Below are 26980 nucleotides of genomic sequence, written 5' to 3' on the forward strand. Positions count from 1 at the left end.
ATGTTGGAGTGAAGAGCCACGCAAGACCTCTGTGAATGGGCAGAGATGGGCCTGTGGCGCAACACAGTAAAGTGTATTTTGGTTATAGGCATCGTCTCTAAACTTATGTAAAACATTATAAAAAAAATGGAAGGACAACGATGAAATGATGGCCAAAAATAAGAAAAGGATACCTTGCACGTCCTGTGAAATGCAAAGAAATTCTGAAGTGTCATTATGAGTTACCTCATGGAAGAAAGCAAAAGGTGAATCTATCTAGAGTTTGTGGTTCTGGCTCACAAGAGACTATGTTCATGCTGAAGGACAAGTGTGATGGGTGGAAGGATAGAGCGCCGAGACCACACTCTAAAGGATATGAATCTGTGGGAACTATTCAGGGAGATGAAAGCGTGGAATGAACTGAAGCTTGCAAACTCGTTGAGTAAGAAGGGCGTTTTAGGATTGGTTTTAGAATAAAATAACAAGGCCTGTGGTTGGGGAAGATGACTTGCTGTTCACAGAGCCTCCCTTAACAGGTGGGGACCTCAGCTTTTCCTTTGCTGCCATCAAGTGAGTGGTGTACAGTCCTAGCCACGTTAGTAATCACCACTGGCCTGACTGAGCCCTCACCCTTTATACAGTGTCTCCTGCCACCCTCCTGGGAGAGGCTGTTCTCGGCACAGCTGGCCTGGGGTCACACAGCTGGTAGGTGTAAAGCTGGCGTTGGAGTCCAGGTAGTCTCACTCCGTAGCCTGTCTCTTTGGCCACTGCACATGTAGAGCAAAGCAAGAATTGTCCAAAGAGGTAAGCTAATAAAGAGGAAAACAGGCTGGGTGCAGTGGCTCACGCCTGTAATCCCAGCACTTTGGGAGGCCGAGGGGGGGCGCATCACAAGTTCAGGAGATCGAGACCATCCTGGCTAACACATTGAAACCCCGTCTCTACTAAAAATACAAAAAATTATCCGGGCGTGATGGCATGCATCTGTAGTCCCAGCTACTTGGGAGGCTGAGGCAGGAGAATCTCTTGAACCCAGGAGGCAGAGGTTGCAGTGAGCCGAGATCACACTACTGCACTCTAGCCTGGGCAACAGAGTGAGACTCTGTCTCAAAAAAAAGAAAACAATTATGCTGAGTTCCAGTCTCTGGGTCCAGAGAAGTGATGTCTGGCTTTTCAGGAGAGATGCCGATGCTGTCTGAGGGCCTGCCCAGTCTCCAAATGATTCAGAGACCCCAGAGATGGACAGCTAGTGCCCTGATTTTCCCGAGGATTCTGAGGGTGACTTCTGTCAACCAAATAGGAGGACCTGGTGCTGTCATCACCAGTTGGAGAGAGCCTGCTTTGTGAGGCTGGGGACCACCTGCTGTGTGTGCCATCTTACACTGCCATTTGCTGATTGCTTTAAAGCTAGAGGTTGTTTCTAAGAGTGCTTCGTGCTAACTAACTAAAACATAATGACATTGTTTTTATAAAACTGATCGGTGGTTTTTTAAAGCAGAAAGCTCTAAAGTCACTCAATCCCACCACCCAGAAGCACAATCAGGTGACTGCCACTGTAGGACCTTTCTCTAGGCTCGTGTAGATGGACACATGGATTGGTCAGTAGAAATACTTACATTAAAAGTCTTATCTTTACATAAATTTGCCAAATTATTAATTTTACTTGAAAGGGAAAGATGTCCAGCTTCAGTTGGAAATACTAGTTTCTAAGAGATACTGCTGAGACTAAGCATAAAGCATGATGAAAACCTTTAGTGGCTGAGTGCAGCAACGTCAGAGTGAAAGCTTTGATGAAGTCTTGGTTTGCTTGGGCTGTGTAGGTTGGAGGCTCAGCCTTTGCTTCTCCCTCCTGTGGTGCCCAGTGGTAGTGTTTCTGTGTCCATGAATTTTCAGCATCTGTAGTTTGTTCGTAGTTATGACCACTGTTGCATTGAGCCCTTACCGAGGGCCAGGCCCTGTGCTAAGCACTTGCCAGTGTGGATTCATTAAGTCCTCATGACAGCACCATGTGGGGGGAGCTGCGTCCCTGTGTTGTACTTGGGATGCGATCTGACCCCAGGCACTTCAGGCTCCTGAAGGGTCTGCAGTCTCGCCTCTGCCTGGGAAACCACGATTTGCAGCATATTCCACAGACCTCATGCTCATCACCAGGAGGCTTCCCGGGACTGCTGCCCGAGATTTCTAAGTTCCTAACATGGTTCATGCTTCTGGTGAGTTTCTTTGAGGCGACGCCCCCCGCGTTGCCTCTGGTCAGCTCAGTCCTGTGGTCCCTCAGGGCATCCTGCAGTGTCCTCTGGCTGTGACTTGTGCCGCCCCACCTTGACCTGGCATCCACTGTCCTCTACCGCGTTTGCAGATAGGAGCCACTGTTGGTGCCTTTTTGTCATGTGTGTTGAATGGTCAGGGTCCCAAGTAGCTGATTGGGAGCACTCTCCTTGAATCTGCCATGTGCCTGGGTCGCAGGTGACTGGGCCCCTCTTTGCTTCAGAACCCACTTGTGTTGCCTGTCCTCTCTGGCTTGGAGGGTTGTGTGGAATCAGAGGTGAGACCCAGTCCCCAGGGATGGGCGGTTGCCTTTGATTGCCCAGCTGTCCTCAGCGCCCTCCCTCCCGCGCCCAACTGCTGCCTCAGTTGCTTACTTGAGGATCTGGATATAGACTGAGGTTGGCCTTAGCATGGCAGCGGGTTTCTCTTGAGTCTTGGATACTTTGTTACTGGTCCCATCTTCCTGTGGGTGGGAGTGTCTGTCTTGCTTGGCCCAGCCTCCCAGAGACCTTAGCTCTCTTAGTACATGGGCTCTGGCTGCCTTGGTCCCCAGCTCGCCACCCTATTGCTTCTTCGCTCTTGTTCCACTCCTTGTTGCCGTCCACCCTGTGCTTTCTTGATGTGTCCTTACTGGGTGTTTCTGTGGAGCAGGGCGTCCTGGGCTTCCTTTCTGATCCCTGGCTCCTGTGCTCTTCCGTGCTGGGCTCCCTCTTCCCTTCCCTTTTCCGCTGTGTTGCCCTCACACAGCTGGCATGCCATGGATGTCTCTCACCCAAGCCCTTCTTAGTGTTGCTCACCGAAACCCCTCCCACCTTGCCCCCCTGGGACCTTCTCCCCTTCCAGGCTGCATGCAGGCTGAGGGCCTGGCATCTCAGCGGGAGGCGGTGGGGCCTTTGCTGGCACCTGGGCTTGCATCCTGACTTTCTGAGGGCTTAGTCCTTTTGGTGCATCTTGAATCTCCTCCAGGCTTCGGACTCTCTGCTCAGCAGCTGGCCCGTGGGGACAGGTACACTCAGGCCTGGTCTTAGACTCCGCTGCTTGGGCTGTGCCGGTGCCTTTGGTGCCCTCTTAGTCCATCGCACCTGGGGGCCCCGTCCTGCTGTCCATTGTGCCGGAGTGCTGTCCGCTTGTCTTTCCATAACTGGCTGCTCATTACCTTTCCCATCTCAGCCTGAGTACCAGCCACTTGGTATCAGGGAGGCTCTCCCTGACCAACCTAAAGTTCACAGCCGTGGTTACCAGTTTAAATTTCTGCATAGCAACTTTTTGGTTTATTTTGTCTACTTATCTCCCCCATCATGCCCCCTGTCCCTCCCATATAAACTTGATGAGAGTAGGTACCGCATCTCATCATCCTGCCCACAGCTCTACTGTCTGTATCAGCCGAGGTACGCTACGCAGAGGATCACGGGTAAATAACTGCAGACCATGAATCCCATCTGCTTGCTGTGCTTTAATATTGGCTTACATCTTTGGATCGGGTGAGTTCTTTTCTCTCTCTCCCTCTCTCTCACTCACTCATACTTACTTTGTGTAATTGGTGATTTCCAGCCTTTTGTATAGTCCTTTCTTGAATAGTTGTTTTCTGTCATCTTGGCGGGGCCTCAAGGGGTTGACTGTGCGGAGGGCAGGGGCTGCAGAGCTGCAGCTGCTGCCTGGGGTCTCACGGCGCCTGTGAGGTGTAGGCAGGTGCTTTGCCTATGAGCCGTCTGTAGAATGGGGTGACGGTGGTTTCATCAGACTCAGTGAAGCGTGTCATACAGTGAGTGCCTGGTCACAGCAGGCAGATGGTGAATGCCACCTAATGAGTATTCATCACCAATGAATAGTGACAGTTTTTTCTACTATGGCTATGTAATGTAGCCTCAGAATCCCACTTAGCACAGCCCCCTGGCAGCAGTGCCTTTGAGAGCTGGCATGATGGAGAGAGCCTGGTTGGCCTTACTAGTGCGGTTGGGGCACTTGATAGAACACCGTCCTCACAAAGCTCATCTGGAGGTTTTCGGGATTGTAGGATAGCTTTTTCAGGGGCCTTGCCTTTGGCAGGGCAGGGACATGTACTGCTGCAGTCTGGGGTATGGGATAACTTTCTAAACCAGACCCAGAACTTTATGGCCGAAGGGGCCTTTTAGCCATGCGGGGTTAGGAGCTGACACAGGGTCAGCAGCATGAGGGCCTGTAGTGCTGGGCGGCAGAGCCCGGAGGGAGCCCCTGCTGATGTGACTTTAGTGTAAAGGCTGGGGGATACCAGTTTCTTACAGAAGACTTAAGACGGGCACAGTGATGTCTGCTCTTTGACCCTTGCAGTATGAATTAGTAAAACTGAAATTATTACACTTCCTTTATTAGGATTATAAAAGCAATAATGACTTATTGAAGAAAATTTGGAAAATACAGAAACTACCTATAATTTTTCCATTGTTAACATTTGAGCATATTTCTTGTCACTTTTAATGGTGCTTTAAATATGTAGCAAATGTATCATTTTGCATTTAAAAAAAACGCTAGGTAAGCATTTCCTCCTGTCCTTAAAAAGGTCTTTTAAACAACTTTAAAATATTGTATAGATAGATGTACACAATTTTCTGAACAATTGGAGTTCTATTTACATCTTTTCACTCTTTAGGAAAGGACTGGCCTGTTTCTATGTTGGGTTCCTTCCTGAGTGTGGCTTCCAGCTCAGTGGCTCAGACTTCCAAGATAAAGACTTGAGTCCTGGTTGTGTATGGTCTTGGGCCAGTTACCATATGTCTAATGAGTACTTAGTTTTGTCATCTATAAAATGAAAATAGTAATATTTGCCTCAAAGACTATTATTTGGGAGGATCTAGTGTGAATGTTAGTAATGTGGATATTGTGTAGTGTCCCAGGATATTAATGTTTTTAGCCTCTTGGCTCTTATTCTGTATTGTTGCCCCAAAAGATGATGCTCGCTTATCTTTCATCCAGTGTAAGGATATTTGGAAAGACAACAGAAAGTATAGCTGTTTTCATTTCAAAAGTGATCAGCTGCTTGAGCTAGCAAGCAAGGCTTGCCCTAGCTTCCAGGCGCAGTCACGCAGTTTCACAGCAGGCGCGGTTCCTTCGGAGCACCCAGAGCCGCCCTGCGGTAGTCAGCAGTTGTGCTGTGGCTGCACTGCCAGGCTGGGTGGCAGGTGGATCGGAGCCAGCAGATGTGGCTCAGGAAGTGCCTTCTTGGCCTCTCTTTAATCCCTTTCAGAGTCTGTGGGTCCTTAATTGCACTGTGGGTTGTTTCAGACTCCAGTATTAGGAGACTGAACCCCTTGGTGGTTTTTTTGTGTGTGTTTGCTGAGCTGGGTTGAGGACATGTTAAGCAGATGGGGTGCCTCCCCTGGGTTTGCTCCGGGTGGTACCTGTGGTGTGGGGTGGTTCTGAGTAGTTCTGGCCCCACTGCTGGAGTATCTGCCCACTCACTTTGTGAGATGGCAGGGCTTCATCCTGGTCTGGTGCCTCATTTTCTTTAGCAGTGGGCTTAGAACCAATGCAGATTCCCAAGTTAAGTATTTTTTCTGTGGCTACAAGCTTCTGGTACCTAAGCCCTTTCTTACTTTCTGTTCTGAGGGGAAGAGAAGATTATGGTGTTTCTCTCCCCCCCCCCCCCCCCTTGAGTGGCCCCAGGACCTTTGCATGGCATTTGCAGCATTTGCAATGTGCTTGGGTTTGCTTTACCGGGGTGAAAGTGTTGCACCCCCCAGCACCCACAAAGGCACCTCTGCTCACCCTCCAGTGAGGTTCTGACTGGCCTTGGGACATCACCTGCTCCAGGATCCTGTGTGGCTCATCCCAGGAGAGATGTGGGAGGGAAGGGGAAAAAAGGCTTACATTTGCTGAGTGGAATTCGTGTAGATCTGAGTTCCGCATTGATTCCTAAGCTGCAGAGCCCTTCTGCCCTGGCTGTTTTGTGAATGTTGGTCGGTCTTAACCTTTTTAACCAAGTTAGCATTGGCTGTCTTAGGAGGCTCACAGCTCCTGCTCCTCCTCCAGGGGAGTGCGCCCTCCTCCTCTGTCGGTAGCTGTCAGGGGCCCCTTCCCTCTGCAGCAGACTCTTCTGGGTCCTTGCCTGGCCTTCCTCTTACAAGTGAGCCTGCAGCTTCATTCACAGACCCTGTGTAGAAAGATAGGCACATCGATAGGTCCCTCCCTGCCAAGAGTGGGAAGAACTGAGGCAGGCACTAAAAGCAGCTGACTCGCAGCCCTAGAAACACGAAGGGTTTCATTTATAGTTTCAGTCCTTTTCCTTCTTTCGAGCCTTGATTTAAAAAAAAAAAAAAAAAAGCCTTGAAGGCCTGCTTCTGGGTTTTCTAATTTGTGCAGGTATTAGTTGCCTTGCAATGTGATCAAAAATAAATAAAAATGATTTATAATTAGCTCATTAACTGTATCAGTAAGTGGATGCTTTAAAGAGGATCATTGATCCCTCAAAATAGAAGCAATGCAGTCATTCCCTCATTATGCTGCACTTGTGATTTGCTTAGCAACCCACTCTTCCTGAAGTTAAATATTAATCCAGACCCTATCAGTGCGACATAGTAGTGTCTGAATCAGTTGTTGTTTTGGTGTAATCGTATCAAAGCATGTTATAATATCTACAAAATTGCAGTGGTTAACTCCAAATATTTTCACTAAGGTATTTTTTTTGGGGGGCAAAAATGCATAGTGAACATTGTGGAGCTGAAGTGAGGGGACTTTGATTTCTGAGAAACCACTAGTTTTAAGGGTTTTGAAGGAAGAGTTGGAGGAGAGGGAGAGAATAAATCAACAGTTAATGAGTTTCCAGTATTTTCTGTCGCATTTTACGTTGTAATGGAAAAGACCGAGAACTGAACTCACATGCAGTTTGTAAAATCACTTTTTCCCTGGCATTCAGGATTGATGAGATTGACGGGGTGTTAAAAGTAAACTGAGGCACATAATTAACATGGACAGAACTGTAGACCTGAGTGTTGAGAGTTGTGAAATTTCAGTAAGTTGGGAAGACTGGAAGCACCTGTTCTTCAGAGTGCAGCTCCTCATATTCAGTAGGTTTAAAGGTGCTGAAACTTTTTTTTTTTTTTTTTTGAGGTGGGGTCTTGCACTGTTTCCCAGACTGGAGTGCAGCAGTGCAATCACCACTCACTGTGGCTTCGAATCCTGGGCCCTCAGCCTGCCCTCCCACACCAGCCTCCTGACTAGCTAGACGGCAGGCCTGGGCCAACATTCCCGGCTTGAAACTTCTTGTAACCAGATTGGAGGAGGAGGGCACGTTCATTTTCGTGACGTTTCCTTTCCATTAAACATCGAATGAAATCTGACCTTTGACCATCACTTTGCTTAGAAGAAGCTACTGGATTTAAAGTCTAGGAGAATGTCCTAGAGAAGCAAGCCCATAGTGTGTTCCTGTGTGTTCCCTACCCAGAGACCTGCGTTATGAAGTGTTTGGTGTGCTTCTTCCAGCCCCACTGTTCTTTCTAAAGTGTTTTATTTTACATATGCTGTCCTGGCTTCAGGGCTGTGACCTTTGCCTTTTTTGCCCTTTAGTTCCTTTGCCCTTTACCTACGGCAGTGCAGTGCCTGTCCTTGGGTTGACTACAAAGAAGTCACCTTTGAACAACTTAGAAATTGTGCCTTTTGGGGAAGGCAGGGCAGAGCCTTGGGGCTGAGATGGGGGAGGAGCCAGCTCTATCCTGGGAGGGATACAAAGTGCCTGCCTGGGTAAGGCAGTGGACGGGTGGGGTTGCTTCACCTCTTTGGCCCCAGCTTCAAAACCAGCCAGTCCTCCCTGGCTTTGGCTTTGATTCAAATTTGGACAAACTTGAAAACCAGTTAATCCCATTAGCTCAGCTTCTAAAGCTGAAAATCATCCCCTAAATGGGTCACCTGTTTTCATCAATAGCTTTATTAGCTACGGAATAATATAGTTTGTTCTCTAACTGTAGGATCCTTCTTTTGCTCTTAAAGTAGCTCAGTAAGTTGGGTCTCATAAATACATACAGCAAGCATATACCAGATACTAAAATACAAAAACATTGCTGATCTTGCTTTTTAGTACTAAAAGCAGAAATTGGGAATTTACTAAATTGAGAAGTCAGTCATTACCTTTCGATGGGTTTGGACCCTTGCAAGGTAGTGATTGTAAACGAGAGTGATCTTTTGTTTTTCAATGAACTTTATTCTCTAATTTTTAGTAAAGCACACTAGGAAATAATGTCTCAGAATTCTGTTTTCGAGTAGTTTCCTGATTAAAATGAAAATTCATTAAAAAAAACAACTTTGCTGTCACCATTTCCTTTTTTCTTAAGATAACTAGGAAATGAATCATTCAGGGTTTGCTCCATGGCAATGGATCGGGAAGCTGCCCCTGCTCTGTGTGGGGCGGGAGCCTTGCTAATGTCCCAGGATTTCATTTCGCAGAGACAAGCATCAGAGGCTTGCTTCATTTATAGATCCTACTTCTTTTCTACACCACAGCCAACTCAAACTGGTGACAAAATCTAAGACGAGGCTAGAAGTCACCATGGAGCAGGTGGAAGCTCTGCTCCCGGTTCTGGGGGCAGTGTTCCTGGCGTTGTGTCCTTTGGCCCCACCTCAGTTTGTCCGTTTAGCTCCTCAGCTGAGAATGAGATGTGTATCATAGAGGAGTTTCCTGGGCCACTTACAGCCCCCAGCTGGAGAGTGCCAGCCTAATGTGTCCGGAGTGGGGGGTGAGGCCAGAGGGCTGTGTGCCAACTCCTCCCTAAGAAGCCTCCTGGGAAAGCCCTCCCAGGCACTTCCCAGGTCTCACTGGCTGCTTGAGGCTGCAGGGGAGGATGGTCAGGCCGCCTCTTGGCTGGCACTGCTTCCTGGCCTGCCGCCAGCCTTTCTCATGGGGAGGGGAATGACAGTATGCCTGGGGGGCAGCAGGGCCCCGGGGCTGCCTAGGGCTGTCACTGTGTCCTGCTGGTTCTGAGATGCCACCTTTGTGATCCACTGTAGAGGGATTTATTCTATTATGGTCGACGCATAGAAATTTCTTCGATTTGGAGACTGAACACTGGTGAGCAGAACTGAAATTAAGCTTTAAAAGATATTGATGACTGGTCTGTGGATAGGAGACTTTAGTGTGGTTTTTATGCAGACGTCCTGCCAGCTGTAAATTCCCTGGAGGTTTGGTATGTGAGAACATAAGACTAAACTTATTTCTATTTTGTTGAGGAGAAATGATTAAAACTTTTCATCGATGTACTTCTGTGGCAGACTTTTGGAGAATTGAACCAGTGGGTGTATTCAGTATTTGAAGTCATAGATGAGTAAAGGAGGTATGTTGTAGTTGGCGCTGGTGGCGTGGCCTGTGGTCAGCAGGGCTTATCTGTGAACGTATGTGCACAGCTTCCTAAGGCAGTAAAAAGTCCTGGCAGTGTTAGTATTGAATGAGATAATCCAAAAAATGTAAAAATGTTTACATTTTTAAAGGGATAGTTGGCCATTTAAATGGTTTCTGCTAACAAATCAAATTATTCAGTGCAGAGGTAAAATATTTTCAGAATGTTAACTTTAGATGTCATCTTATAGAGAGTGTACATCAGCAACGACAAGGCCAGCAAAATATCTTAGCAAAACTTGATTGATTGATTCCATGCACAGGCAAGCGCTGTTCTGGGCACCAGAGATGGAGCAATGCGCCGTTGCATCCAGCCACAGATGGCTTCCAGAGTCATGTGGTTGCAGGGAGGCCGAGGGGCCGGGGAGGCCGCTGGGTGGGCACGGCTGGGCGGTGCCCTCATGTGGGTTTTGTTGGGCTGCTCTTACTGAGCACTTTTTCTCAGTTTGGTCAGTGTTCCACCTTGCTGCCCGGCCCCTACCCCTTGCCCTCTGAGGGCCTCACAAAGAGCCAAGCAGAAGGCAGGCTGGGGGCTTTCCAGGCCAGCCCAGAGGTCGTAATGATGATGGTTGGCACTGTCCCACGGCCGCCACCAGTCTCACATTCTGCCTCGTGGGCAGTCCTGGAGTCGTGCGGCACCTTGCTGGTCCCTGTTCTCCTTGAAGAAGGGCTAGTGGGGCGCTTTGCCAGAGCCTTCTTGTCTGACCCCCTCATCCAAGAGACATGGATGGCCGGGCCCCCGGCAGTGTTCCTTCTGTTCTGAGAAGGCAAAACAAAATTATTCTTGGCTCTTATTATCTAATATTTGTTACAGCAGTTGCTCACTTTTAGGTCCATTTTATTACAGATTTCAGACAGGTGTAGTTATTAGTGCATCTTATTGTTTGGACACAATGCCAAGGTCAGGAGGCCCGTGTTCCCCTGAGCACCATTTCTGCTAGGAGCATGGGCAGGCCACGCCTCGCCATTAATCTCTCCTGATTTAGGGGAGGAATACCAGGCCACTCCCTCTTCTCCCTGTGCAAAGGAACAGATATTTGACAAAAACGGATGCCGTGTTACGCTGATTTTGTGTGTCTAAGGCAGACTGTAGCAGGTGTTATCTCCGTGCTCTTCCTTTCCTGGAGTGTTGAGCATGTCTTGACAGTAGGGGATGCCCCTGAGGGTGGTGAATGTGGCTGCACAGGTCCTGAAAGCTATTTGATGTTGCCGTTACTTCAGGTAGAACTTAAAGTTGACAGGACATTCTACTCTGCAGGTGGAAACGTGGAGTGGCATTTTTACAAATTGGAATGCCCTGTTTACAATATGCTTTAATGAGTTAAGTATGGGGGATGTGGATAGAATTTTAGCATCCTAGCTTTGGCATTCTTCTGTGACTTTGGGCCAATTATTTAATAATTCCAAGCGTGCATCTTTGTTAGAATCTCTCTAAATTTCTCTACTCCTGTTATTATCCTCAGAACGGGACTGTGAGGTGCAGGAGGCCACGTGGTGTGGTGGTTTAGGTGGACAGACTTCCCAGTGCTGTTCTCATGGATAGCCCAGGACTGTCCCTAGCTCTCTGCAGTGACAGTGATAGTGACTGGTGAAGGTGAAGGGATCCACCCAGACGCTTTTCCTGATGGAGAGAGGCTGGCCTGTGGCTCTTCCCTAGGGTGGATGTTAACCTGCTAACGTGGCATATCTAGTCCTGCTTACATTACTAAGTGGTAGGAAGTTGTAGGTAATACCTCAGACTTTAAAGTGGCCTACTGAGCTGGTAGAAAAGATAGTTAAATGCTTAGTATGTAGTTGGTGCTCAGCAATTGTTGAAAAGATAGAAGCTTTACTTCAAAGCTCTTGTAGTTTGATCAGTTTGAAAAAAATATTGTAATGTTGGGATCTATTAACAGCTGGACTGGTGGCTGTCTGAATTGGGACCATGCTTGGGGTGAGGTTTTTTTCTTACTTTTTTTTTTTGGTGAGATGGAGTCTCGCTGTGTCGCCCAGGCTGGAGTGCAGTGGTGCAATCTCGGCCCAGTGCAGCCTCTGCCTCCCAGGTTCAAGCGATTCTCCTGCCTCAGTTTTCCGAGTAGCTGGGACTACAAGCATGTGCCACCATGCCCGGCTAATTTTTTTCTATTTTTGGTAGAGAATAGAGGTTTCACCATTTTAGCCAGGATGGTCTTGATCTCCTGAACTCGTGATCCACCCACCTCGGCCTCCCAAAGTACTGGGATTACAGGCATGAGCCACTGCATCCGGCCACCTATTTTTTTAAATTGAATGTGATAGATAAAATCAGGCTCCAGGCATGGCCTGATTTGCAGGTGCTTCATGAGCAAGAGTGCCCAGCATTTATTTGCTGCTACTGGAGTCTCGTGTGTGCTTGTAGCCTAGCCTTAAACCCTCTCTGAACGGTTTGGAATGCTTACTCAAAATGACTTTTTTGGCGGGATAGGAAGTGGCGATACTTTAGGTGAGAGACAGTTGAAATTAACCTTATACAAGAGCCAAACTGTAGGCTGACACGGGGCCACTGACCTTTGGACTCACCCCTGGCAGGTCCTGTAAGAGGTGCTACTTGCTTCCACATTGCCAGCTCTGTTCGTTGGCCCTGTTTTGTCTTCTGCTGTTTGCCTTATTAATGAAACTTAGAATGGAAACAGGCAAGTTTGGTTTGTTATAATTCCTAGGATTGGATAATTTGCCTTCCCCTCTCTCCATCTTTAATTAATCCCTTAAAGGAAAAGAGGACGACAGCACTTTTCCTGCAGTCATCGGTTTAGGCCTCAGCCTTAACTCATGACATAGGCTGGTGCCACTGGCCACAGGGCTGACCTCAGCTCTTGGAGCCCATGGGGTGACAGGAGATCAGCACCTTTGAGGTGGCAGCATGAGGCATCTTCCAGGCCTTGCTCCGGGTGGTGAGCTTTGTTAAGAGAGAGAGGCCCTACTTCTGTCCCACAGGCATTTGGGTGTTGACCTCCTTGTTGGCCTCTTAAGGAGAGAATACTTGAGTATTGAATTAGATCAGCTTTTCTGCCTCCAGGGATCCTGTTTCTCTCTGCTGAGACTGTGGCGGATGAAACCAGGATTTAGTGGATGTTCACCAGGTAGCTTGGGCAGACCTGGGCCGCCGGGCCCCTGAGGACTCACATACCTTTTTTCCTGTTCACATGTTCCTTCCCCACACCTTGGCCCGTTCTCAGTCCCTCCCATGCTCCTTAGCGTGAGGCACTCAGGGAGGTGCCGCTGGGGCCTTGGGGCATGCGCTGGAGATGGTTCCCACCCTCAGAACTGTGCCTGACTGTGCCACATTCATTGGAAAGCTGCTTTCACACTTCCTGGATGGAATTCTCTCATTTTTTCAATGTAAAGTCACTGAGATGATTTTTTTGGATAAGTCTTTAAAGGCCAGTTGTACATTTATTGATACTTGGTATTGACAAAATTCACTTGTTTAGTGTTGCTAAGTCATACTGTGTAAGTAAGTTTGTTGAGCACAGAGTTTTCATTTTATACTTTCAGAGGAGAAATGAAACTGAATTTCGTGGCCAGAAATATGTTTGAGTGTCATCCTGATGTAAGAACAGAACAGAAAGTGTGGTGACGTTTCATTGTAACTCTAGTATGTTTTCTCTTTTGTCCATTAGACTACATGAGGAAATAATTGACTTTTATAACTTCATGTCCCCTTGTCCTGAAGAAGCAGCTATGAGAAGAGAGGTGGTGAAACGGATCGAAACTGTGGTGAAAGACCTTTGGCCGACGGCTGATGTGAGTATGTTCTTTGGAGTTCTGTGTCTCATGTCACGTGCGAGTAAATTTAAATACCCTGTGATGATGATGTGTTGGCTGGATCCACACAGACCTTTTCTCGTTGGCCCGAGGCAGCAGTTCTCCAACAAGTGTGCTTTGAGAAGGCCAGAGTCGCCTGGAATGCATGGCCCCCGGCCCACCTGCACCTGCTGCCTTAGACACCTGTGGTGGCCGTGCGTCTGTGTGATGCTGGCGCACACTCAAGCGCGAGGACCATCGGCTGAGGGATTTGTTGGCTTTTTTTTTTTTTTTTTTTGGAGGGGGGAGAATGGTGTGATTGTTTCTCTTAAGTTCACCTTAAAATTTAGAAATTTCACCCTGTCACCCACCCCTGCTTTCCCACCACCACACGTGGTAGCATATAATGTGTTCATTTTTGTAAAACTTGGAAGTGTTCCCTCATCACACACCACTCTTGCAGTGAAGGAACAAGTGTTTTTTGACATGTGGAGTGGGGCCTTCTGGAATGCTTGGTGCCGGTGGTGTGAAGCCTGCCCCTGGCCGGCTCTATTCAGCAGCCTTCCCTGCTGCTGGCTGGGCTCAGTGGACCAGCAGGGCTGGCCGTGCCCCAGCTGTGAGGGGCATGTGTGCTCTTGGTGGGCAGTGGGCAAGGACGACCCAGTTTTCTGCTCCTCTTTTAAAGTGATACATATTTTTGGCTTTAAACTTCAGAGCCCTAGGACAAAGCCCTGCCCCAGTGCCTTAGCTGTGGGTTTAAGAAGAGGTTGAAGGGTTTGAAGCTAGCTCTGAAAAGTCCTGAGCTTTGAAGGGTTGTAGGGTGAGGACAAAACTTGTTTCACCTCTTAATTTTGAGTTTTTAAACATTCGTTTTTGGGGCATGTCTTTAACTTAAAGGGAATTTTCTGGTTGATTGTTACACGGTCCCCTCCATCAGTTTCCAAGGTAGTTTTATTTTTTACCCAAGGATATAGTGAGGGCTTTCTTTTAGTAAGAAATAATGGTAGTGTGACTGCTTGGTTTGTGGTATACATTTTAAGGCAACCACTCTTTCTTTCAGGTACAGATATTTGGCAGCTTTAGTACAGGTCTCTATCTTCCAACTAGGTGAGTACCAGACTGCATGGCATGGGCTAGTGGGGGGCTGGGATGGTGTCTGTGCAATATTAAGGGCTACAAATAGATTCTTTGTAATTGAGTCTAAGGCGAGAAATGCCAGCTAAAGGAAAAGACTGTGGTTACAGAGGGAAACTGGCAGAAAGATTTAATTTAGTGTTATGATGAATTCAATGCTTTGCATTTTGCCTCTCACACTTAATTTGTTGGGGTGCAAAAATGCTTCATGCTGGAAACATGAAGAAGACAGGTGGGAGGACTGTGGGAAGTAAACGCAATAGAAAACATTCTGCTGATATTTTAGGACATGTGTTTGAAAAATTGATCTTATGTTTTGATGAAGATTCAAGCAAAATTCTCTTTAAATAGTATTTTCTAAGTATTTTTACCTGATAGGAAAATGTCAAACAAGTTTGCATTCTAAAATACAAACTAGTATTTTCTCATTAAGGATTCTTGATACCCAACTAAATTTCCTTTGCACTGTCTCATTCAAAGTTTACCTTCTGTTAACCCACTGCTAGTTAGCATTTGGAGGCTGAAGAGGCTATAATCTCAGGATTTGGGGGTTGACGTTAGCAGGGCCAGTGGGTAATTGAACAAGTACAGGTATCCAGGAATCCCTGGGTTGGCAGGAGTGATCCAGTGTAGGCAGTGCTGGAGTAGGTGCTGGGAGAGCGGGGCCTCAGCCTGGTTTGGGGGCAGGCGTTTTCATGTGAATCCCCTCACATACCTAGTGCTGCTGGGAGAATCATTTAACCTTCTTGCTTTCCATCTTATGCTACAAATACGGAAGTCTTCCCTTCAGTTCAGCGAGGACTTGCTGTAGTTCATGAACTGCATTTCACCTCCTTAGGGGCCATAGGCTAGTGGGATTGTGTCTTGGCCTTTGGGGGAGACACAGGCACGTGGTGCTTATCCTCCCCACACGAGTGTGTAGGCTGTGGTGAGGGGAGCAGTGGCTGACGTGCGTTTTCTTCTGTCAGCGACATAGACCTGGTGGTCTTCGGGAAATGGGAGCGTCCTCCTTTACAGCTGCTGGAGCAAGCCCTGCGGAAGCACAACGTGGCTGAGCCGTGTTCCATCAAAGTCCTTGACAAGGCTACGGTGAGTGCCTGGCTTTGGCCCCTCTGACCTGGCAGGAGCCTTTTCACATCCCAGGTGGGCACAGGATATGCCTATGTCAGACGAGCTCGTGGTATTTTACACAATTATTGGCTACAGTTTTGAAGATTAATCTGCTTCTGGTACAGACATGTGTTTTATGTTTTTGTTTTATGGTCATGATCACCAACTGAGAACATGTTTAGTGGCAGTCTGAACTTTTGGGATTTGTGAGCCCATTGAACTGTTCTTGGAATGAAAATATGTGATTGTGTCTACTTGTGTTAGGATGAATAGGAGAGTCATATCTGAAACCGGACACTGACATTCAGGTGCTGCCCATTATGGAGAGTGTGGCTCAGTGATTAAACCATGGTTTTTATGATTACCATTTGCTATGTTATATTAAAGAGGAACAACTTAGCTGTTCCTTTCGTTGTTCCAAAAACTATACATCTATGAAAAGCCTCTTATCTTTAGGGGAAGTTTGAAGATGAGACTGTTTCTGGTGTGTACTTGTTAAGGTTTATGTCAGTTCAAGATTATAAGCCCCCCAGGGACTATGAGGTACTTGCCTGTTGTATGACAGTTCTTAGCTCACCTGTGCTACTGGCTAGCATTTCATTTTTAAATTTGTGTGTCAACTTATGTGGTGTGTGATTCACATCCTTATAGTGTTTAGCAGAGTGTAAGTTAAGGCAGGAGCTTCCTCCTGCCTGTGTGGTGATAGGGGAGGGGGCATTCACGTTTCTCATTGTCAGGTGCTTTTGATTGAGGCTGGGGGCAGGTTTTAAAACCTGATATGTGCACTGAAAAGTGCATATGTACCAGGTGCACCTCTTGGTGAGAGTTAACGAAGTGCACATGCTCATGTCACTGTCATGTGGACCAGAGCGAGCAGGTAGCACCGGAGGATCCCTCCAGGCCCAGGTTCCAGAAGGGGCTGTTGGCTCTTCTCATTAGCATGAGACAAGCCCTGGCTGGCCACTTTCTCAAATGCTTATGGGCCTTACTGCACTTAGCTCTCCCAGCCACTCTCATCAGCAGATGCTGTTGCTGTTCACATTTTACAGGTGAGGAAACTGAGGTGTGGAGAGGTGAGATCGTTAGCCCAAGGTGGGTCGGCAGCGTAGCCCAAGCTGCTGTTATCCGCTGCTCCTCTGTGTGTGCCAAGGGGCAGCGGGGAGGTGGGTGGGAATCCTGACCAGGCGACCACCTTTGGAGTAGAGGAACTGAGGCGCGGCTGTCCTGAGGACACACAGTAGGTTGAGCAGTTACAGTAACAGCTTAGTCCCAGTGACCTCATTACTGTCGCATATTGGCTACTAAGTATCTTTTCCTCTGTTACCTGAGGGCCAGTGTAGACTGTAGGGAGAGCCTGGAGCCTGCCACTGCTCCTTTCCGGGGAGCACAGTGCAGCCGGCCGGTCATGGGCACGAGAGCCCCAGGGCGAGGGCTGAGTTTAAGGTGAAATCTTGTCTATTTGGAACAACAACCCAAAACTGTGTTACACAGTGTTAACTCCTCGCCTGCAGGATTTGGGGTTCCTGCCGTGAGTGAGTGTGTGCAAGAGAAGGGCAGGAGAGTGCCAGGAGTGATGGTGGGGAGGAGTCCATGAGATGGAAAGGAAGCTGCTTCCTGAACTCTGGGTGTCAGGGAGGCATAGCCGTTGAGTGTTGGCTTCTTCCAAAGCAGTTTCTGATGAGTTCTTTGGGAAAGTATTTTGTTTCTCTGCCTTCTTAAGAACGTACTGGCCTCAGGGCTTACCCTGCTTGGTGGTCGCAGTGGTGTCCAGGTGACTCTGGCGCCACTGGCCTGTCCTCACACGCTGAGTCCTTGGTTGTTTGCCCTCAAGTGTAGACATTAAAGCCCAGAATAGGTGTGTACTGAATGCACTGTCCCTACGTTGCCTATCACTGGCATTTAAACTTTTCATTAGACCCTGATTGTTTTGGTTAAAGGAATTCCTTTTTTAATCCTTCAAGGCTGAAGGAAACAAAACATTGCCTTTTCTTCTGGAAGAACGCAGTTTTACTGGTAGGGTGGAGGGTGGGGCATGAGTGTGGTCTGGACAGTTGCTCAGGCAGCTTTTGAGTGCCATTCTGTGACAGTTCTTGTTGGCGAGAATATTTCTAAAATAGCCTTTTATTTGCTGAATTTTTTAGGGGAAAAATTTTTTTAGTAAAGTTGTCTTAAAAAGTGAAAACCCAAAGTAGAGAAACAATATCAGTATAACATACAATTTTAAAAAATGGCTTCGAAGTTACATTAAATGATTTCAAAAATTCTGCCAAATAGAAGTCGGGGGCCAAGCACCTCTCTCCATCCCAACACATAGGGTGGGCGTGGCAGAGACTAACTCCTATTCCCTGTTGGCTCCCTCCCCTCACTTCTCTTTGATGCTTGGTCACCTCGGGTGCTGATCCAGGGCTACAGGGGCTGGGCAGAACGTGAGTCCTGCTGTGAGGGGCTGGGGCCTGGGAGTCATCCTGGTTTCAGGGACTACTGATGCTGACAGTGTTCTCTGACCCCTTTTTCATTACTAAGAAAAAACACCAAACCTCTGTACAGCTTTGGCAGCATTTTGGTGCCTGACCGTGGAGAGTCCTGCATATTAAAGCAGTTTTTAAAATGAAATCTTTACAGGTACCAATAATAAAGCTCACAGATCAGGAGACTGAAGTGAAAGTTGACATCAGCTTTAACATGGAGACGGGCGTCCGGGCAGCGGAGTTCATCAAGAATTACATGAAGGTACTGTGCTTGGTGACCCAGCGCGGCGAGAGTGCAGGACTGGAGTGCTTATGCTTGGTGGCATCCTACAGATGTTTACAGCTGTCAGCTGCACACAGAAATCTTTCGTAATACAGACTGCACTTAAATTATTTCTCCTACAATATTATTTCTAGAGATACTTTGAAATTACATAGCTGTTTTTAAAATTTGCTTGAGTAACCATTTTATAAAGTTGACAGTTATTTTAGAGAGCTTTGTTAAAATGTTCTTTCTAGTTATTACAAACAGACTTTGCTTCTAGCTCAGAGTGCCTCATTTGCAGGTTTTACCCAGGTGGAAGTTGATAACTCATGAGGTGCCTTAAATATACTCACTTTGGGTGGTTTCAGTGCCTGAGGATGGGCAGAGAGACTTGGTTGAGCTGACATATTTGGGACTCTGACCATGTGCCTGGTATTAAACGGGTGGTCATGACCTCCTGTTACAGTAGAGGCCGTGCAGTCCTTAGCAGGGGCAGACCCACCCCTGCAATCTGGTCCCGTCTTGTTCCATTTTCAAGGGCCTTGCCCTTCAGGTTCCCCCTTCCCCCTTGCCATCTGGTCTGAAGGAGTACATCTGCCCCCAGCACAACGTGAACAGCAGCAGCCAGGCTTTCCCTCCCTCCCGCCATCTCCTGCCGCTCTGCCTTCCTTGCCACCCTCACTCTGCTCTCCTGCTTCGGAGCCCCCACTGTCCTCATGGCCTGTGTAGCAAGCACATAAATACTCCAGCGAATGCACTGGTCTCTCCCTGGGTTCCTTTGTGCCTGTGGACTCCTCGTGGTGGGGGTGCACCTCTGCTGAGTCGTAACTGAGGGAGAGCTCCACAGTCTCGATTTTCACAAGCCCCTCAGGAAATTAATTCTTAGCGTCCCCCAACCAAAGTTTGAGACTTACTGGCTGAGAGCCTTCAGATGGGCAAGAGGATCGAGGAAACTTTCTTTCTGTCTTGTGTGATTTGCTATGTGAAATCTCTTTGAAAGTATGGTAACTACTTAGTAAATCTTTTTCTTTTGGAATTTACAGAAATATTCATTGCTGCCTTACTTGATTTTAGTATTGAAACAGTTCCTTCTGCAGAGGGACCTGAATGAAGTTTTTACAGGTGGAATTAGCTCATACAGCCTAATTTTAATGGCCATTAGCTTTCTACAGGTACGTATGCTTTCTTGAGATCGTTTCTGTTGAGACGTGTGAGTAGACTCTTCCAACCAGTTGCCTAGTGGGTTCCAGCAGCCTTTGCTCTCCTTTTACTATATTGTTTCAGTTTGGTAGAGGCTGATTTCTGATTTTTACAATCAAACCCTCTTGATCAATGCACCTTTCTGGATGCTCCTTTGTAGCTCATTTTGTACTGGATGTAACTGTTAGTGCAGGGGTGCCTGTGAGTCCAGTGCACATCAGTCCAAGCTCAGGGAATTCATGGTAAACAATAAACGTTTCTTGGTGCTTGGTGCTTGTCTGTGATTTATATCGAAAAAAATTTGTCTCAGAATAAAGTTGAGTACCACATATGAGAAAAGGATTTACAAGAGAGCTTTCTCAGACTGATGAAACATCATTATTTTGTCTTAAATTATATGTGGTCCTTATTTTGTTGAGTAACATGGAAAATCTATCAATAGAAAACCTACGTGTTTTAAAAAGTATTGTTAAATGCTGTGATGTATTGATAAACTGTAATTATACTTTTTAAACATACAAAATCACCTCTAATTGAAACAGTAATTATTCCGTTTATATTTTCTTGAGTGAAGAATTCTGTTCTTTACAAAATCTTGCCTATATAATTCAGCTGCACAACTGTATTTCTCCATGTTTACCATTAATTTTGTCTTTGTGATTGTGCTGAGATTACCAAATCTGCCCATGATTTGGTAATGTTCTCACTGTCATGAATGCTGTGATAGTAGAATCACTGGGTAACCACCTGTGATGATCGCAGCTTCCTTGGTCTGTCTCTGCAAAGATGCTTTAAAAGTAGTGAAAATGGAATTCCTTGTCTGTTTTCTTACAGTTATAGTCACACTGTCCTGTCTTCACTTTCCCCTCTGAGATGTGGCCCTTATATATAGCCTTTCTTCCATAGTTTTTGGACATTATTTTGAATTAAACATGGGCCTCTGTTCTTTACTAATATACTCCTGACTTGCACTATGTTCATGGCCTTGTAGTAACAACAGCTACTTAATACTTTGATCATGCATGTGCCATGTGCCAGGCCTGGGTCCAGGGCCTCCTGCCACCCCCTCAGAGGGTCCTTTCGGTGATCCTGTAACCCCACAGGAGGCCACCATAGCATGGGTGGGATTCCTGTGTTCCCCGCCACATCCCTGTGCCTTGTCCAGTGCCCAGAGCTTGTCCTGCCTCAGCGGTGTGACTGGCAGCATCTGAGTTTCTTGACTAAGGGAGGGGAGGAGGCCCACCCTGGCACCGGCCAGCCTCTTGGATATGTGATTTTGGCTAAAAGACAAGGCATAAGGAAGGGAATAAAGGTGAGGCCAGAATCGGAATCCTCCTCTTGTATGGTGGAAATATGCAGAGAACTCCGGGATTCTTCTGAACCCTAAAAACATTTGTATGCTTTCGAGCTGCAGCTCCTCCTGGCACTCTGTGTTATAAATAGTTTCATGCACCGTGCTTCTCTGAGAGCTTTCTCTCATGTGCCCTTGTCCGTCCCTTTCGAGTTGGCACTGTCTGATAGAATTCTGTGATGGTGATGGCCACCTCTGCGTGGTCCAGCAAGGGGCTGGGCGCCACACGTGGCTACTGAGTATTGCAGTGTGGCTGGTGAGAGCAACAAGCTGGATTTTTAATTAATTTGTTTTAATTCATTTAAATAGACATGTGGGCAATGCAGGTCTGGACAGCTGAGAATTATGACCCTCAGGAGTGTGGTGGACAGTGGTTTGCTTCCGAACAAGCCCAGTGCCTGCTTTTGAAGACAATATGGCACTGCACTGAGAGTGGTACTCATCTGTGTGACAAGCAGGATGGAAGCTTGCTATAAATATTATGATACAATACTAATGACCTATACACAGCTAAAATCAATCCTTTCACTTTCTGGTTTTATGCGATACTGCCATACTATTCAGTCTAACACTGACCCCTGTTGGTTGTGCTTCAGCATAATGAAATTAGGATGATGAGAATCTGAAATTACATCTACCATCCAGGTGACTCCATGGTGACTAAGTTATGCAGAATGTAGTCAACTTATTTGCCAATAGTTGGTTAATCAGATATCTGTGTTTGCAGGAAGTTTGCTGTATGGATTACCAATTTCAAAAATTAAACTACACTAAAATTCAGATTAGTACATTGTATTTCTTTTGAACACTCCTCATTGAAGAGGCTGCTGTTCAGGCTTCCTCGTGGTGCTAGTGAGTGAGCGAGTGCCACTCACTGGTATTGCCTTAAAGAGGCTGCTGGACAGCAGACTTCGTTGCATGCTGTTTTCTTTAGAACATGCCATGAATCCATACAAATTGTGGGTGCGTTGCTTTTACAGTTGCATCCAAGAATTGATGCCCGGAGAGCTGATGAAAACCTTGGAATGCTTCTTGTAGAATTTTTTGAACTCTATGGGAGAAATTTTAATTACTTGAAAACCGGTATTAGAATCAAAGAAGGAGGTGCCTATATCGCCAAAGAGGAGATCATGAAAGCCATGACCAGTGGGTACAGACCGTCGATGCTGTGCATTGAGGACCCCCTGCTGCCAGGTAAGGGCGCCCTGATCTCCACTGCTGGGAGCTAGGCCAGCCTCGGGGGCGTGCTGGTGACGGGGGCTGTGTTGGGGCTCTGAGAGTCCCGGGCAGTTCATTTGCTCTTGATGCAGGTTTCTCTTATACTAACCAGTTAATAATCACACTTTGAGAAATCCTTATTTAATGCTTCTAATTAACTTTTTGTCTTTCCATCTGTTTACATTCTATAATAAAGCAGAATTAAGGACAATATTTTTTTTCTGATTATTGAAGTATGTCCACCCTAAACCATTTGTTTCCCAGAAGTATGTAATATAGAAAAACCATGGATGCCATTAATCCCCTTTTATTTGGATATGTATTTCTCCACTTTTTCCCTATATGGATATTAATGTTTATTATTGTTATCTTGTTGAACACATCCCACAACGCAAACACGTTTGTCACTTGGCTTTTGACTTAACGCTTACCCTCGACCCTTTCCTATGTGTGTAGGTTGTGTTTTGTCGTGAGGATTGCCGCATTGAAGAGTCTAAGGCTGGGCTAGAGATTTCCTGGTTTTTATTCCCATTGGCATATTCAAGGGTATTTATGTCCTCATTCCTTTGGTGACAGCCTTTTAAAATCTTTGGCAATCTGATAAAACCATGTGTTACGCTTTTAAATTTACATTTCTTTAATGATTAGTGGGGTTAAACACATTGTTATTTATGAATTCCACAAATATTGATTGAGCGTCTGTTAGGTGAGATACCGTTCTTACTGTTGGTGATAAAATCGTTGACGGACAGGTGACAGAACAGGTGGGGGAGAGCCCAGCTCCAGGCGCGTGGCCCTGGGCCTTCTCTGTGTGGCTCTGTGTGCTGTCCGCCTGGTCGCTGGCTGCCCTCCCCTGCTGTGTGCACGGCCTGTGTGTGTCGGGGAAGCCTTTCTCGTCTCACATGTCATACTTTTTCCAATTTGTTTTTTGCATTTGTGTTTTTTTATTCAGCTCCTATACATTTATAAGAACCCCTCAGATTTAATGGTTATTTTTGTTTTATGGCTTCTGGGATGTGAGCTTTATTTATTTCCTAAAGATCATCTCAAGGAAAACACGTTGGCTGATGTGTTTTGTTGTTGTTTGTAGATGGCGTGATTTATGCAGGCTCTTGAGTGGTTTTCGTGGTAGCACGGTGTGGCAGTGTATCATCCATCTTTTTGTCTGTTGGATCAGTCACTCTGGAGACATTGCCATTGTCTTCAAGTGTCTGCTGAAATGTACTCAAAAGACAAAGACCCACATAATCATTGAGTTATAACAGAAATCTAGAAAAGATAAAATTCCAGTACTTAGAATATATGTCCTTTAAAAGGAATCCACACTTAACCTGATTGTGAAGAATGAGTTGTGTGTAAATTAAAATTCGAAACAGTGCTTTTCTTATGAAAATTAAGCTTCTCCTGACTGGCTTCCTTGGTGACTTCTGTGACAGATTCCTTTGATTTGCTGTCCCAGTTTTCCACACATGAGAATTCACATTCCATTCTAAAGGATTTACTTCCTGTAGGTTCCTTTAGTGTTGACTGATTTGTGATGCACTTGGGGTGAGCTGCCCTTCTACCTGCCCTGTTGGGGCACTGTGAGGCCTCCTGATTGTCAGATCAGCGATCGCAGTGGGTCGGTGCTGCTGGTCTGCACAGTGGTAGTCTTTGTCTCCCTCATGTTTCTGCCACCTGGAGAGGTGGCTTTTTGTGGGCTGTCACTCCGTCTGTGAATGGCAGCTGCCTCCATGTGGTGGGCCATGAGCACGTGGGCGCTGATGATGCAGACCAGTCCCCTCGGCACTCACAGACCGTGCCCTGTGCATGGTGATTGACAGGGCCTTTGCCAGTGCCGAGTGCCATGCGTGTCCATTGTGTTCGCCTATCTGGGCTTTGCTGGTAGGGTCTGGAAGAGTTTCAGTGGTGAGGGCCTGCTTCAGAGTCACTCGTGTGAGAAGATCCGAAACACGTGGACGATGGTGTGCATGTGGGGAGAGTCTGACATGGCCTTTTTGCTGCAGGGAATGACGTTGGCCGGAGCTCGTATGGCGCCATGCAGGTGAAGCAGGTCTTCGACTATGCCTACATAGTGCTCAGCCATGCCGTGTCGCCGCTGGCCAGGTCCTATCCAAACAGAGATGCCGAAAGGTAATGGGTTGTGTGTCTGCGTCTGGGCTCAGCGTGCATGTGGGATGGTACTTACCCCTTTCCTGTGTCACTTACCTCCATGAAATTTATGAAGGGATGTTCTGCCATATTTCAGTAGAATCTAGATATGTTGGTGAAGGAAGGCCTTCTAGGAATATGGGATGGCTGTGTGGGATTCATCCATGGTTGAGAGTTGAAAATTTCTTTCTTGGAGATTTGACATTTTCTTCAGGGTCTTTTGTTTTGGGGAGGTGATTTCTGGCTTTTAAAATTCAATCCCTACCATCTTCTCTTATGTACACTCGTCCCTTGTTCTACATTTTGGGGCATTTTTACAGTCCCAAAATGTAGTCAGAAGTATTTACTTCTCACCCAGATCATGCTGTGGTGGTGGAAGTGGTGGGATTTGAAGGGGTGGGAGATGAGATAGGAATGGGAAGGAAGAGTAACGTGGTCGTCAAGAGTGGAATTCGAAACAGTTTGATAGATCCGTTCCATGGTGGATGATGGAATAAACAGGTTTCGAGGCCTGGCTCGGCAGCCGCTGCAGGTGCTGGTGGTGCTGGAGATCTGTGTTCCTGAGCCGCTGTCTGCTCAGTGTTTTCAGGAGGAGCTCTGGGCCCCGTGTAGGGCACTTGTCTTGGTACCATCTCCATTCTCGCCCATGCAGTGGGAAGTGAAATGTCAGCACTGTATGATCATCGTGGGTGGGAAGGCCCCGCTCCCCTACTTGGAGCTGCATTTCACAGTGGTCTTCTGTAGGTAGATGTGCTGCAATCCCAGGGTATGCTTGAGCTGAATCATTAGAAGTCATAGAAATTTATCAACGTATTTTAGCTCCTTTCCTATTGTCCTTCAACTAGCGAGATGATCTGTTAGGGGTATAAGGTAGCTGCTCGAGAGGGGTTCTCAGCTCCCTGATACCTGTTGTACTCTGTTGATCTCCAACAATGTCCCTTTGCAGTACTTTAGGAAGAATCATCAAAGTAACTCAGGAGGTGATTGACTACCGGAGGTGGATCAAAGAGAAGTGGGGCAGCAAAGCCCACCCGTCACCAGGCATGGGTGAGAGATTAATTCATTTGTGTTCATCCTAACCACTGGCTGGCGTGTTCATGCAGAAGTGTCTATTCCTTTGTGGTAAATTGGTCAAATTAAGAAAATAGCTAGTTTTTCTGATGAGCATTAATTAAGAAGACAATAAGATCTAGAGCAGCACTGTCCAGTAGAAACAATACAATATATGCCACACATAGAATTTCAAAGTTTCTAAGGCTGTGTCAAATGTGAAAAGAAACAGGTGAAATAATTCTGATAGACTTTATTCAACTCAAGTCAAAATATTAACATTTCAACATGTAATCAACATAAAATAATTGAGATATTTTATAGCTGTTTTTTGTACTGTCTGAAATCCAGTGTGTATTTATTTGTACTTACAGTACATCCTAATTAGGATGCTAAATAAAGTAAAATAAAGTAAAAAATACTTGATCTGTATTTAGATTTTAGAAAGTTCACAATTGAAGATGATTTGCATACCCAAGTTATTACAAACATGTTTAATGTTTTCCGATAACTAATTGAATGTAATCTTTAAAATTAAATCAAGCAAAACCTAATGTTGGGTTTGTCAGTCACATTAGCAGCGTTCCTGCCTCAGCAGAACCCATGACTGATGCTGCTGGGGCGGCTCTACACCGCGGTTCTCAGGAGTTATTAACCAAGGCTTTTTCCCTCCACAGACAACAGGATCAAGATCAAAGAGCGAATAGCCACGTGCAATGGGGAGCAGACGCAGAACCGAGAGCCTGAGTCTCCCTATGGCCAGCGCTTGACTTTGTCGCTGTCCAGCCCCCAGCTCCTGTCTTCAGGCTCCTCAGCCTCTTCTGTGTCTTCACTTTCTGGGAGTGATGTTGTGAGTGCCCTCCCCTCCTCCATGTGTCTGTTGGACAGTTTGTGTCTCTGGTAAATGTCCATAGCCGCGAGCTTAAAATCTCCCCCTTGGTTTTGCTCAGGTTTTGTTTCCTTGTATGTGTGTGGAGGTGGGTGGGGGGCAGCCCCGTGATGTCGGCACCAGGCTTCCTTGCCCCTGCTGTGAACCTTCAGAACCTGTGTGGCTCATGCGGCTGTCGAAGGCAGTAATCCTCTTCACAGTTGAACTACAGTGGACTTTCTTGAGTAGTTTTTAAAAATTTATTTGAAGATTTAAAAAAAAAATTAAATCCAAGTATCTCTTCTGTATTTCCTTTAACATTCTTTTTCAGTTTTGATGAAATTACTTGAAGGAAGCCTGGGTAGGTTTGGGCTGCCTGTTCAGAAGTTACACTTAATTTGAATAACCTTTCATAGCCAGCCTGGATGCAGGCGTTTCTTTTCATAGCTTTAAGGAAGTAGTAGTGCGCCTTTGTGGTACAGCTGTCCTTGTTGTTTTTTTGTACCGGGTTCAAGGATTCAGACACACCGCCCTGCACAACACCCAGTGTTTACCAGTTCAGTCTGCAAGCGCCAGCTCCTCTCATGGCCGGCTTACCCACCGCCTTGCCAATGCCCAGTGGCAAACCTCAGCCCACCACTTCCAGAACACTGATCATGACAACCAACAATCAGGTACGTGGCCCTCTGGCACCCTTCCCGCTGGTGGCCCCTGGGAACAGCATCCAAGCTGTGATATGCACTAGAGATTGATGGTCCTTTGAATTAGAAGAGTAACTTTTTGAGTCTTTGGCCATTGCTGT

The 26980-nt window shown here is 46.6% G+C and overlaps 1 protein-coding gene across 1 annotated transcript in view; it reads left to right on the plus strand.

Annotated features, from left to right (window-relative positions):
- Positions 1–26980, plus strand: part of TENT4A (terminal nucleotidyltransferase 4A) — a 43393-nt gene that overhangs the window by 10714 nt on the left and 5699 nt on the right. Inside the window, exons 2-11 of the mRNA XM_030813902.1 lie at positions 13240–13363; positions 14424–14470; positions 15466–15586; positions 18230–18337; positions 19384–19512; positions 21872–22085; positions 24116–24242; positions 25207–25307; positions 25988–26160; positions 26694–26852. Coding sequence (XP_030669762.1) covers positions 13240–13363; positions 14424–14470; positions 15466–15586; positions 18230–18337; positions 19384–19512; positions 21872–22085; positions 24116–24242; positions 25207–25307; positions 25988–26160; positions 26694–26852 — 1303 coding nt within the window. The remainder of the gene's footprint in view (positions 1–13239; positions 13364–14423; positions 14471–15465; positions 15587–18229; positions 18338–19383; positions 19513–21871; positions 22086–24115; positions 24243–25206; positions 25308–25987; positions 26161–26693; positions 26853–26980) is intronic.

Source organism: Nomascus leucogenys, chromosome 6 (assembly GCF_006542625.1).
Source record: "Nomascus leucogenys isolate Asia chromosome 6, Asia_NLE_v1, whole genome shotgun sequence".
Lineage (NCBI taxonomy): Eukaryota > Metazoa > Chordata > Mammalia > Primates > Hylobatidae > Nomascus > Nomascus leucogenys.